Source organism: Chelmon rostratus, chromosome 4 (assembly GCF_017976325.1).
Source record: "Chelmon rostratus isolate fCheRos1 chromosome 4, fCheRos1.pri, whole genome shotgun sequence".
Lineage (NCBI taxonomy): Eukaryota > Metazoa > Chordata > Actinopteri > Chaetodontiformes > Chaetodontidae > Chelmon > Chelmon rostratus.
In genome coordinates, this window is record NC_055661.1 from 28,795,107 (window position 1) to 28,809,178 (window position 14,072).

General features: G+C 46.1%; 1 protein-coding gene across 1 annotated transcript in view; it reads left to right on the forward strand.

Moving 5' to 3' along the window:
- The window catches only part of pik3r3b (phosphoinositide-3-kinase, regulatory subunit 3b (gamma)), a 180,132-nt gene that overhangs the window by 56,518 nt on the left and 109,542 nt on the right, over positions 1–14,072 (forward strand). Inside the window, exons 4-5 of the mRNA XM_041934597.1 lie at positions 2,139–2,213; positions 2,601–2,678. Coding sequence (XP_041790531.1) covers positions 2,139–2,213; positions 2,601–2,678 — 153 coding nt within the window. The remainder of the gene's footprint in view (positions 1–2,138; positions 2,214–2,600; positions 2,679–14,072) is intronic.

Sequence of the window (14,072 nt, forward strand, 5' to 3'; positions counted from 1 at the left end):
CTGCAGCTAACGCTATCCATTAATATCAGCTTTAATCATTTACAGACCCGACCGGCTTTCTGAAGGAATCCCTCTATGCAGACGATGCCCTGCTCTTCTGTTCTATTCTTTATCCCACTCTCTATCCCATAAACTCTGGTGTATGTGTGCAATTAGCTGCACATGTGTTTTGTGTGTCCATTGATAGCGCATGTGTGTGGTTCTTTTACCCATGTCAGGTGGGATTGACCTCATGGGGAGTTTAGTGGCACACTGAGCTCAGCGATGGAGGAACTGGGTCACACCTCCATCACTTCAGCCTCACCGTCTCCGTTCTCCGCCGTCACAATACATCCTGCGTTAGCCGAGCAACTTGCGCAGTAATCCTTAATTGGAAAGTTCTCTCTTTCCTCGATCTAATTGATTCCCAATAGTGGATGTTATGACAGCTGCTGCTGCAGCTTGTGGGCTGTAATCAAATCCCACATGTTACTTGACCTTTTCACTTGCACCCCAGCTGATTAGCTGCTGTCAGGCTACACATGCACAGTATTTAAATTTCTGCAGATATGTGAATATTTTTTTATGGTCATTATTTTGTTATTTTTCATTTCATTGCACTCCGTCACATGTCTGGTTAGTATTTTTAGCTTTATTGGTATTGTCCTAATTACCGTTCACATGTGAATCTGTGTGTGTGTGTGTGTGTGTGTGTGTGTGTGTGTGTGTGTGTGTTTGCAGGGATGTTCTTGGTCTTGCTGGTTTAATAACTGAGGAAAAGTATTTGAACTCTTTTTCACAACTGTTTTCTTTTCTTTGCATTTCTTTTTCGCTGCGTGTGATTTAACACAATGTCACTTCGTGTCACATTAACGAATGTAAATGTTGTCGGATGACTTCCAGACACAGTGCAGATTAAGTAATGATGAGATCGTTGAAATTCACCGACACGTGATGATCTCTCGGGCTGACTTTTTCTGAATTTACAGTGTCGTTTTGTTTTGTGCAGAAAGCGGTTTATGGACTAGAACGTTCTCTCCTAAATATATTGTTAAACAAATACGTCATGCAAAGCAGAGATGGCAGGAACATTAAAGGTTAATGCTGGACTTTATTGTACGTCATTAATAGATAAATTGTTTGTGGAGGAATGGTTGTTGTTTTTATGTGAATTAATAAAAATGATCATCTCTCCCCCCCCTCTCTCTCTCTCCTCTCTGTCTTTGTCTCTCTCCTCTCTCCCTCTCTCTCTTTCTCCCTCCTCCCCCTCTCTCTCTGTGACTCTCTCTTTTTCTCTCTCCTCTCTCCTCTCTGTCTTTGTCTCTCTCCTCTCTCCCTCTCCCCCCCTCCTCTTTTCCCCCCTCCTCTCTCTCTATGACTCTCTCATTCTCTCTCTCTGTCCTCTCATCTTTCTCTCTCTTCCCCCCTCTCCTCTCTCGTATCTCTCTCCTCTCTCATCTCTCCCTCCTCTCTCTCTCTCTCCCTCCTCTCTCTCTCTCTCCCCCTCTCTCTCTCTCCCCTCTCCTCTCTCGTATCTCTCTCTCATCTCCCCCTCTCTCTCTCTCTCTCTCTCTATCTCTCCCCTCTCCTCTCTCGTATCTCTCTCATCTCTCCCTCCTCTCTCTCTCTCTCCCCCTCTCTCTCTCTCTCTCTCTATCTCTCCCCTCTCCTCTCTCGTCCCCCCCTTCTCTCTCTCTCTCCTGCTCTCTCTCCTCTCTCTTCTCTCTCTCTCTCTCTCTCCCCTCTCCTCTCTCATCCCCCCCTTCTCTCTCTCTCCTCTCTCGCCCCCCCTTCTCTCTCTCTCCTCTCTCCTCTCTCATCCCCCCCTTCTCTCTCTCTCCTCTCTCGCCCCCCCTTCTCTCTCTCTCCCCTCTCCTCTCTCATCCCCCCCTTCTCTCTCTCTCCTCTCTCGCCCCCCCTTCTCTCTTTCTCCTCTCTCCTCTCTCGCCCCCCTTCTCTCTCTCTCCTCTCTCCTTTCTCGTCTCTCCCCTGTCTCTCTCTCTCCTCTCTTCTCTTTCCTCTCTCCTCTCTCTCCCCCCTCCTCTCTCTCTATGACTCTCTCCCCTCTCTCTCTCTCTCTCTCTCTCTATCCTCTCTCCTCTCGTCTCCCCCCCTTCTCTCTCTATCTCCCCCTGTCTCTCTCTCCCCCTGTCCCTCAGGCGTGGAGGCGGAGCTTCTGAGCGAGGCGGCTCCTGTGGTTGTTTGGAGACTCATCGAGGCCGTCGAGAAACACGGTGAGACAACAAACATGAACAAACATTTGCTCACTTTAAAGGATTAGTTCAACAGTTTGGATTTTTAGACAGAGGCAGGCCAGATGTTCCCCCAGCTTCCAGTCTTTATGCTAAGCTAGGCTAACAATATGTGTCTATGTTCTCATTTCACTTCGGCAGCGTTTCATCAGCAGCATCAGCTTCCTCCCACATAAGAAATAATACAGAAATGTTGTATTTGTGTCTTCTGCATTCTGTAATTCAGCAGTATGAAATACTGGACTTTAACTCGACATCGTAAACCTGGAGCCGCAGCAGCCGACTGTATATACATTCAGGCTGTTAAAGGACTGACACACAGCAGTTATCTCGGCTGACGTCTTCTCTCTTCTTCTGTTTCCTCTGCAGGTTTGAACACTGAGTCTCTGTATCGGACTCCTCCGGCCTCTGGTGGACCTGCAGAGCTCCGGCAGGCTCTCGACTCGGGTATGTACTGGAAACTGAATTAATATCAATATAAATTAAATATTAATTTAAAAATAATAATCTGAATAAATAATAACAGGGCACCGACCCGGGCTGTTGCCTAGGTTACGTTTGATTAGGAACGATACGCCTCCTGTAGCAACTTCAGGTCGCAGTGGAAAGGTGAGGTGGAGTATTGATGACATCATGGTTGTGTCATGGGAATTCCCCTGAGTTCCGTCCAATGAGAAACCAGGATTTGGATTCAAGCCTAATCTTACACTCAGGTGTGATTTGATAATCCTTTGTTTTCTGCCCTGAGCTCTTTATCACGCTTCAGTTATTACCCGTGGGCCTTTATTCAGGCTTTTGGTTTTACATGCAGGCTGGTCTTTGTTCATCCACGTGGCGAGGCGCCACCAGGTCAAAGGTCAACTTCAGTACGACATCATAATGTTTTGGAAAAATTATTCAACAGCACACCTCAGGAACAGAAGATTGTGACCATATTTGACAGTTGGTCAGATACTGTATTGGTGACACTAATCTTGAGCGTCCACCATGAAGCTGTGATTGGTTGATTGGTTGATTGGTTGTGCTGATATTGATCTTCAGGTGATTGTCGTTGCACCATGTAATGAAGCTCTGGATCAGTCCTCCGTGCTGAAGACAGCATGTTTCTCACTGGACATTATTCACTGGACACATATAATAATATAGAAAATAAATAATCTATATCATCGCATCAGATTTAAAAGGCAGCAAAGTTACAGATTCCATGTCTGAAAAGTTTGCATCTTAAAGCATGAAAAACGGCGCTCAAAGATACGAACTGATGTCATGTATTTATATTCTCTGCTGGTGAAAGGTGCAGCAACTCTTTTCAGTATGTTCAGTCTTAAGTTGTGTGAATCTCTGCACAGTAACTATAAAAAGCAACAAGTGGCTCAACGCCGACAGCTGAAGCTCCCAAATCTCACCTCCTGCTCTCCTCTTTGCATTTAAACCAACATGAGACCCCACCGGCCTGTCAGGCTGCGGGGGGCCGAATGCAGCCCGAGTCACTCAAGACAAAAAAAAGTTGACCAAGTTTGAGTTGCTGAAGTTCAGGTTTGGCACCACCAGGGAGTGCTCTGACTCCGCACTTTATTTTGGGAGGGAGGTGGGGAGCTCACAAAATCTGTAGACTGTGAGGAGAGAGAGAGAGAGGGGGGGGGGGGGGGGGACGGAGACAATCACTATCAGCTACAGTATGATGCTAGTGAGAAGCTGAGTGCAGATATTTCATTAGTTTTAACCCATCTGGTGTAACATTTGCATGAGATATGAAGCTTCAGCCTTATTTACGCTCACTGACCAGCACATTAAAAAGAACCATCAGTCCCATTTACTTCTCCTGCAAATCCACTGCTTCCATCGTCACTCTCATGAGTCCAGGACCACCTACAGGAATCAGCAGGACCTTAACTTAACCTTCACACCTGTGGTTCAGTACAGTGACACTGAAACCAGGCAGAGCTCAGTCACATGGACCGACTGCCTGATCGGTCAGTTCATCAATGCTGCACGGAGCTCTGCCACGAATCGCCTTCCAGTGACTGACAGCAGGTGATGCAGCGCTGCACCGCAGGCGCGTGTTCGTTCATCTTCTCTGGTGAAGAAATAAGTGACTCTGAGACAAGCTGAGACTGTAGCCGGACCCTCAGGTGGAAACTAAATGTCGAGAAATGTCTTGTACTGTAATATTCAGTGTGGTCATTATGTGGCCGCCATGTTTCACTGACTGATCTGGTGAAATCATCACAATAATAGATTTATAAGTATACTGTGAACTTATGGGCTGTCGTCTGCTCTTTCATGAGCTTTCACATTATTATCAGGGAGGAGGTCTCTGGCTTTTTACTAGAAACTATTTCCTGGTGCCATTTTAAACACAAACAGTTTTATTGTCCAGAAATGTTTAAAAATCTGAAAATCAGACCCAGGTTGTATGAAACGGGGAATTTTTTCTTTAAATGTCTCATCCAGATGATTACTTTGATTGAAGCAGTCGTGATCGGAAGACCCAAAGTGAGAAAGTGATTTGTTATGATGGATTTTTTTCTCAGTACTCGCCCAACTTTCTGCAGAAAAAGCAAAGAACTCTGTAAATCCAATGCAGTATAATGAGCAGGGAGAATGGATTTAGCGTAGAAGAAGACACACAAACGGCGTGCAACACACACAAACACACAGAGAGACACACACAGACACACCTGAACTCCTTGGGCAGTGGTGGGAGGTCAGCGTGGGGCCAAAGATATGCACATACTCAAAGTAATTGACTGAAAGGAGCTGACATGTCGGCACTCAGAGGAATTTAGCATGCAGGCTTGACACGCACACCCACATATATGTTGAGACAGAACGGGGCTGCACGAGAGAAATCCTACGCACCTCATGCTGGAAAATGTAGAGAAATGCAGCCGCTGACATCCTGCAGTCACGCTGGCTTCGTGCACCCTTGGCGGTCTAATGGACATGGACAGATCCTATGGAATATATATGAAAAGCGCTGGCTTGTGTGCAGATTTGTGATGACATGTGGCAGCGAAGTTACGTGATCACGCACGAAGGAAAAGTTTGGTTTGAACGTTGGAGGGCAGAGAGGGACGGTCGGACGGCTCTGCGATGCGTGAGACAACCTGAGGAAGGACAGGAGGAGGACAAAGGGACAGACGGACAGACGTGTCTCTCTCTCTTTGATGTCACGTGTAGAAATGTCTCTTTTTCTCACTGTCAGTTTGTCTGCTCGGGCTGAGCAGACAGACGAAGGTAAAGAGGAGAAATGCGTAAAAATGTCTGGTTCCAGTAAAGTCAAACCTAAAGGCGGCTTCAGCTCAGATAAATAAATGAAGCCTTTGAAGCTGTGGCTGTTCATCTTTATGTTCAGCCTCTGGCTCTGGCAGTCATTTCAGAGTTAGTTGAGTCAGTTTTCTCAGGGAAGCCGTCGTTTGGCAGGTCACTGGTGCTCCGAACGTTCTGGGACTGTTTTTATTAGTTTTCATGCATGTTTTTTTTTCTCTTTTTTGTCTGTATGTTCACAGGTTTTCAGGGAAATGTCCACGTTATTGAGTAAACCTGCATGATGTAATACAATCCCATGTAACTGTTCTAGCGTGACGTCTGCTTTCATGACGTCGGTAACGCTCCGGCGTTCGTTCAGTTCGATGTTTTAGCACTGAGGTCATGGTCAGTGGTGGGTCGTGCTGGATTGCATTATGTTCTGCCCCCCCACATGTATGAAAATGGGAAGGACAACGGATAATAAACACCTCTCAGTACAACACCACCTTTAACTGAAAAAATGATAATAAACACATAATTGAATTCATATATTTGCGACAATACAAACAAACGCTGAAGATTATGAGCTCTGAAATGTCGATTAAAGACGGAGCTGTTGTTGTGGATTGCATGAGTTTGAACATGTGTACCTGATAAAGTGAGTAATGAGTGTGAACCATGTCGAGCCTCAGGTCTGTTGAGACACATGCTGCTCGTTTACAAAAGCAAACAGAGCGGTCCGTTACTTTGTCACGTAGTAACATGTTGCCGTTGAGTCTTTTAGCTCCTGATGAAAAATGAGCTGCTGTTAGCAGCTCGATGACAACGAGACAGCAGATCAGCTGTGGAGTAACCGGTGAAGCATGAGAGGCCTGTTGGTTGTAGTTTGAGCGTTTATAGAATGAACAGATGGATTTGAATGAGAGCAAAGCTCTTGTGTGAGCTTGTTAGCAAACTCCCTGTCAAAAGCGGTCATAAGGTAAACTAACGTTGCCATAGAGACCAGGTTATGCTGAGGTTATAGTAGCGTTAGCATTCTGATTACAAACTGTAACCTCTAAACTAAGCCCGAGCGCCTAGCATCTCCGCTTCAGAAGGCGTGTCCACGAGCCTGTTTTTGATGGACGACGCATCAATCTGCACCGAGCAGATCGAGCCCGACAGGAAGTCAAACACAGGAGCGATGTAGAGCATCCGGTACGGTTCCAACGTAAAACAACCTGTGCAGACCCCCGATCGCACATCGACAATAAGTGGAATTAAAGCAGACAAATGAGACAGATTTAACTACGAAGCCTCCTGACCAATGGTTGAAGCACACGAATCAACCAATGGTAGAAGCAAGAATCAAGGGACAATGACCAAATAAATACGATACGAGCGAGTTAACAAAACTCACCTCTGAAACACGAGCGGTGGAATCTCGGGGTAACAGAACTAATATACGAATATATAAGACTCGTTTTACTTATTTTGGTGAAAGTAACGCATAATTAGAGTAATCATTAAGACACAGAGAGTAATATTGCAGAGTAACGTGTTGCTTCCAAATGAAATGGTGTGTAATATATGTGCTGACGCTGCCTTCAGGCAAGCCCGTCGACGGGGGGGGGGGGGCAACCGGGTATGTTGTCCCGGGCCTCAGGACCATAGGGGCCCCTGAATGACCCTTAATTTACTTTACTTTACATTCACATATTTCTTTTTAATTAAATCATTGCCTGATGAATTAAATATTATTTTCTACTCAACATATACTTAAAAACTTTAACATATTAAATATTTCAAATATATATATTTTCCTTTTTTGCACCCCTACCCCCGTCTTAGCAGAGAATGGTTTGACCCCCGTCGCACTTAAGGCTTGACCCCGCTCTGGCGCACTTCATACGTGCCCTGAAGCGGGAATTTACGTAAATCTGTCTTTGTTATAAACTCTAAACATGGCGAGTCGTCATAAATCGGGTGCACAGAAAAGAAAAGAAAAAAGAAAAAGAGAGGAAGATCATAGAGGTGAACGAGAAAAAATGATGAAGTTTTTAAAAGGGGGGCAAGAAGCCAGAGAATTAGGGCTAGAGTTGGCTGTGGACGGTGATGTCGGTAAGTGAACAACAGCCGCTAACACTGAAAGCTTACATTCTCGCCATCACCGTGACCAAAGCTCGATTCGAGTCTGTCACCGGCCGCTTGTAGCCTATTCAGCTTGGTGCTGGGGGGGGGGGGCTATGATGGTCTCATGTCCCCGGGCCCCAGCAAGTCTGCTGACAAGCCTGCCTACAGGCCTCACTGTCACTGTGCAGTCGTGCCATCAGTTACGATCTGGAAAATGAAGGCTGCTTCTCTTTCTGTCTGCTTTCACGTCTCCACTCGAGATGAAATGAATGAATGAACTCGTCCTCCCTGCTCCACCCCGACACCAACACCTGCTGTACACCCATATGAAATTATGAGCGTTATGAATCTGTCTCTCTTCTCTCTTTATGAACGTGGTGTTGATTGTTTCTTCATGGGAACGAATGCAGTGTGTGTCTGTTGGTTGTTGCTGCTCTGAGGAAACAGAAAGAGATCCGGCTGTCTGTGTAGTGGCGCCAACAATAATACCACCAAGAAACGCTAGAGGGATGAGAAGTTGTCTGTTTCACGTTAATAACACTGTTCCATCTCACCAGGAACTGGATGCTGGGTCATGTTTTTCTAGCTGCCTTCTGGAATTAAACGATGTGGTTTTTGCTCATCGTGCTCATCTGATGTCACCGCTGTGACCAGATTAGAGGTCAAAGTTGACCCTGGATCAGCACGGCTGTCATCATAACTGACAGCAACGACGGCATCAACAAAGAATCTGAGTGTTCGCCAACAGGAAGTGAGACGCCGTCATTGACGAGCTGAGCGGTGTCTTCAGACCTGCTCTGTATGTTTGGTGCGATGCAGCATCGGCGGCCGTGCAGGCGGAGAATCCGGCCGCTGCAGCGCTCTGCTTCTCTTTGTTGTGTTGCTGCATGAGTTATGGAATAAGGTTATGTAACAGGGAGTTGTTGCATTGTGGAGACACTCTCAGCTTATTCCACAGCTTCAGATCCCAAACTGAGTGTGTGTGTGTGTGTGTGTGCGTGCGTGCGTGCGTGCGTGCGTGCGTGCGTGTGTGTGTGTGCGTGTGTGTGTGCGTGCGTGTTTTATTTCTCTGTTTTGTTGGTTTGTTGTATATGTACAGTACTTTCCTATGAAAGTGTGTGTGTGTGTGTGTGTGTGTGTGTGTGTGTGTGTCAGGCTCAGAAAGCTTTCCAGAACATTACCTCATCGAGTTGACCTCCGATTGGTACACGGCCCGGACATTGCCATGGTGATAGCTAGCCTTTTTTAGCCGGTTGGTTCTGCCGTGCCCACACATCGCTCAGTGTGTTGGCCCAGTAACTCTCACTGTGTGTGTGTGTGTGTGTGTGTGTGTGTGTGTGTGTGTGTGTGTGATTGCACTGCCATCTTTGTGAGGACCAGATTGAGTTTTGTACCTTGAGGGAGGCGACGTTTGTTGCAAATGAAAACATTTTGGACATTTTATGTGTGGATGTTTAGGAAGGGGAAGATATTTGAACATTATTGACAACATTATTGAAAACATTTTGACAGGTCAGGTTAAGGTTAAGTCAGGACATGTTTTGAAAATCGGGGACATTTTGCAAAACTGAGGACATTTGGAAGAATTTGGTTGCGGAAAGTAAAACGGCTTTGCATGGTATTTGCGTTTATTTTTTGAACAGTTGGGACATCTTTGGACATCAAGGACGTTTAGCCCAGTCCACTTCTGTTTGGTTTTGGATTAAGGTTAGAATGAGGATCAGTGGTTTGGGCAATACATTATATCAGAGTGTCCTCACAAGTGTGGAAGCACAAACACATCTGTGTGTGTTTCTGAATAAACGTGCGAACAGTGTGAGCATCTTCATCACTGCTGGCTGTGTGTCTATCTGTGTCACTGTCTTTTGTGAGTGCTTGTACACTTAGACCCAGTTAGAATTTGTCCTGATGACATGGATGTATTAACAACACACACACGCACACACACACACACACACACACACACACACACACACTCGGTGCCAGCTTGTCAGCACAGAGTGGGCAGTCTCTGTTTTGGAAACGATGAGTCACGCTGGCTCAGACTGAAGCAGAATCCACTTCAACACCAACTGCACACTGTTACATACACAGCACATACATGTGTTCATGCATATGCACACACACACCCACACATCCTGCAGCTCACACACACACATAGACAATCAATAATCATTTATGTGTGTGCAGGAATTTATCAAACTTCAACACCTTCCACCTCTTTCTCATCCCTTGTTCCTCTTGGTTCAGATGGATGGAGACGTACTTTCTCTCTTCCCACCCTCCCATCCAATCTGTTAGCTGCTCGCCGCTAACGACCGATCAACCAATCTGCAGCCTCGGAGCCATTAAATAATCTTTTATTTCGCTGCTCCTCCTTTATGTACTCTTCAATCTCCCCCTCACATCTTCTATCTCTTTCTCTCCCTTTTTTTATTCACTCATTCATCACCGGCCCTTTTCTTCCCCTCCCTACCTCGCTGACAGGAGCCGCTGAGTTCAGCAAAACACAAATTAAAAGAGCTCCTCTGCTCCATCTCTCCGTCTCCATCCCTCCATCCTCCGCGTCCGTCCTTCCTGTCGTCAGTCGGTCCCGGCCCTGCTATTGGTCGGAGGTGATGTCATCATCTTCCTCTGGCGCCCGTCAATAACCTATTAGAAGCCGGTGTTTTTACAGTCAGCTGGGGAGCGAAGGAGTGCAGCCACACACACTCGCACAGTGACACACTGATGCACAGCGGACGTGAGGTGGAAGCGTAAAGCTTCAGGCTGCAGAGGTGTGTCCGTGCGTCTGAACAGCATTCGACGAGTGATTCTTTGTCACCGAGTGAAGTTGTGCAGTTAAAGAAAGTCTCGTTTCTCCTCTCAGCAGCCTTTCATTCTCATGCTTTTTGTTCAAGAAACGAGCTGCAGAGATGCACGTCCACGCGTGTGCATTATCTTCTCGTAGAGTTTATCCTTAGCTGCATATATGCAGGAATTACCCTCAGATCTGACAATTCTGCGCCTGACTATTCACGTCCAGGAAGTCGTGTGTTCTTAATGCAGTGAGGCATGAAGTCGGGGTGGTGGATGTGTGTGAAAGTTCACATCACGCCACAGACAGCCTCTGGGGCTGTAGATGTGGTCTGTGACGGTGGATGCAGGCGCTGTTAAAGCTGCACTGCCGCTGATATTTACTGTATCTCTTGATGGCATGGACTCCAGTGAAGTGCATCTTTCTCTCAGACACCACAGCACGCTCCACAGCTGAGAAAGGCCTCTGATTTTCTCCTCCTTCACGATGATCGCCGTGTAAACAGCAGAACTATGATGTCACATTACAAAGTCATCTACCAGGAATTGTTGACTGACCGCAGCAGCGTCTTGCTGCGTGATGCTGCGCTCTGCTGCAGGAAAAGTTGGTTTGTTGCTGTGGGAACGCTGCAGAGACGTCGTCGTAACGGGGGCCGAGTCCACATGGCAGAAATCTGACTGATCCGATTTCATGTCATTGTTGCTCTGTCGTAAAAACACAACCCGATCTTTACCCTGAAACCTTCAGTATTGATAACAGTAATCGAAAACACTGATTTATACTTTAAGACTGGAAGAAGAATGATGACGCGACACATTTTTAAGGACTTCTAGTTGCAGGAGTCAAAGTCGACTAAATTCAGAAATGTGCATCACAGCAACAGAAAATTCTCTCCAGCACTGACTTCCTCCTCCTCCTCCTCCTCCTCCTCCTCCTCCACCCAGCATCCTTTTCAATGATGTCATCTCTCTCACAGCGCCAGTGTGTCGTCTGACAACACATAAACACAGTCTGCAAACACTGCGTTTGGATGTCGGCTGTAAGGAAATGTTGATAACCTGCATATATGCAGAACCTCTCTATCTCCTCTTCTCCTCTCTCCTCTTCGTCTCTGTATGCTCACTTCCTGTCTCAGATTCTTATCTCTGCCATATGTTGCCCTGTAACATGAAGGACTGAAGCGATACCTGCGGCTTCACCGTCTGTTAGAAGCACACGCAGCTCAGCTTTGACATCTCTGGTTCTCTGTTCATCTCACTCTGCACCTGCAAGCCAACATTTTATTTGGTCACATCTTCCTCTCCTCACACAGAGTGCTCCCATGAAGGTGCTTTTGCACATATTTTTACCTGAGTTTAGCCTTACAGGTAGATCATCTTCCCAGGCATAACAATCCACACTCCACAGGTGGAGCTGATGGCCCGATGGTGCAGTCGCACTGAAATAGGTTCCCTATTACTATATAACTATAACTTTTATGTTAAAAATCTCTTTCCTGGTAGGCTTTTAATTTGAAATATCTCAAGGATGTGTTGACTTTCATTGACAGTGGTTTAACAGCCTTCATAAAATCAGCAAAGTAGAAGTGATTGGAGTTAAATAGGGGAATGAAAACAGCATTTCTGAAAATCTGGAAAAGTACATTATCCTGAAAAACCAATAAATTGTGAATCATAAAAAAAAAAGTACATTATCGTGAATTTTTATACGTCAGATATTATCACACAGGCAAATCTTCCTCTAATGTTTTCATAAATCATTACTCAGATTTTCTGTTTTTGTGCCCTGGAAGATTTCTGGTCTAATATTAGCTGTGTTTATAGACCTTATTTGTGAGTAATGGGGGCAAGAGTTTTTGAAACTGCTTCAGTATTGAAAAGGAGTGCTGCAGCTAATGTATTCTCTCCAGGCGTTTGCAGTGCACGTCCACTGAAAGCGTTTTTACCACTGACAGCTCTGAATGTTATAATAAGTGTCTGACAACCTTCTGGAAAGGATCCCTGCAGAGATCCCTGTTTGTGAAAGAGGGAGATCCTGTTTGTTTAACCAGAAGCTGTATCGCTCTCTCCAAAGCCGCCAGACTTCATTTACAGAGACGGTCATTTTATCATCGTCAAACAAAATGAGCAAAACAACAACTCTTAAACTGTTCGTTCGGTGAGTGAGTGAGAGATGATGATAATTACTGGATGATGGAAACCCTGCAGATTGAACATGGTTCGAGTCAACATTCACACTTCAGACTTGGACTATCCGGCGTTATGAAGGTGATGATATACAGGACGGATGGATGGAATCATTTTTACTAGAATTTTTAATAAAACATTCCCGTTTTATAAATCCTTCAATCCTGACTCAGCAGCTGGAGGTTTTGCACTCGGTCCACTGCTCACCCTCCTGGGTGGGTTTTCAGATCTGACGTGCAGCTGATGGACGGATGCATCATGTTGAACCAGCTCTCTGTGGGCTCTTTCAGAGAAGCTGATTTCTCCTCTAATGCCTAATCCCTCTCAACAATCATTAAATGTTGGCCGTTGGACGAACGTGTCTCTGCCGTCTCAGGTTTTTCTCTCCTCTTCGTTTCATCAGCCAGCCGTCAGAGTTTCCTACTCTCTGTCTTTCATTCCCTCCTTTCCGCTTCTCCGTCCTCCTGTTGCATCTCTCTGAGTCCATGTTGTGATATCAGTGTGTGTGAGCAGAGCGCCAAGGACAGACGGGTAGACGGAGAGGTGAGCGGGTTCACACACACACACACACACACACACACACACACACACACCAGCAAACTCCTGCACAGCAGCAGTGATGGGAAGTGTTTGACTGTATTCAGTGTAATATGAGTGAAATAAGTTCAGAGAGTTCACACTGAGATCGTCACCCCAAAACACACACACACACACACACACACCATGAACCCTGTCCGCTTCATTCTGCGGTCAGTCAGGAACGTTTCTGTCGCTATTTTCTTCTCTTTCCCCCTTTTTTCCCTCCGTCTCTGTCCCGTCTTCTTTTTTTCTTTACTGAATCCATCACTGTCACGTTCAGCTCTCTGACCTCAAACGTCCTGAAACGACCTAAAGCGGCTCACACAGAACTCTGAGCGTCTTTTCGTCTCCGCCCACGCAGTCAGCGACAGGGAACTTTGGACCGTTGTGGAGGGTAAATTCAGGTGATGCACCTGTTCCACAGCAGGGTCCAAGTGGATCTCACTAGAGGAAACCTCTGGGGTCGTTGGGTTACTTGAAAGTGTTCCAAGCTGTTATTATTGATTGTTGGTTGACTTTATATCTGCGTCTGTGTCTTTTAGAGTCATTGACACATGTGGAAGCTGCTGGTCGTTGTGAAAGGTAGCCGTCATTGCTCGGTTTTATGAAAGCTGATTAGCTGCACTTCAGGGGAAAAGTGAGTAAAGGTCTTCTGACGCAGTGCGAGCGACAGCCAGCTGAGAACCAGAAACAGATCACAGGGCTGTTTCCAGTGCAGATGCAGGACTGAGGCGTTAATCAGGACTGCAGGCCTGGACACCGAAACAGCTTCAACAACTCAGAAAAACTGGACACACAGTTTGGCCTGCAGTCATGTCAGAGCATCACAGTGGCTTGTTGCTCCAGTTAGCAAGCTAATGTGGCTCTTCCGCTAGCTAGCAGCATGCTAACATACCAGCCAGCCAAAATAGCTCC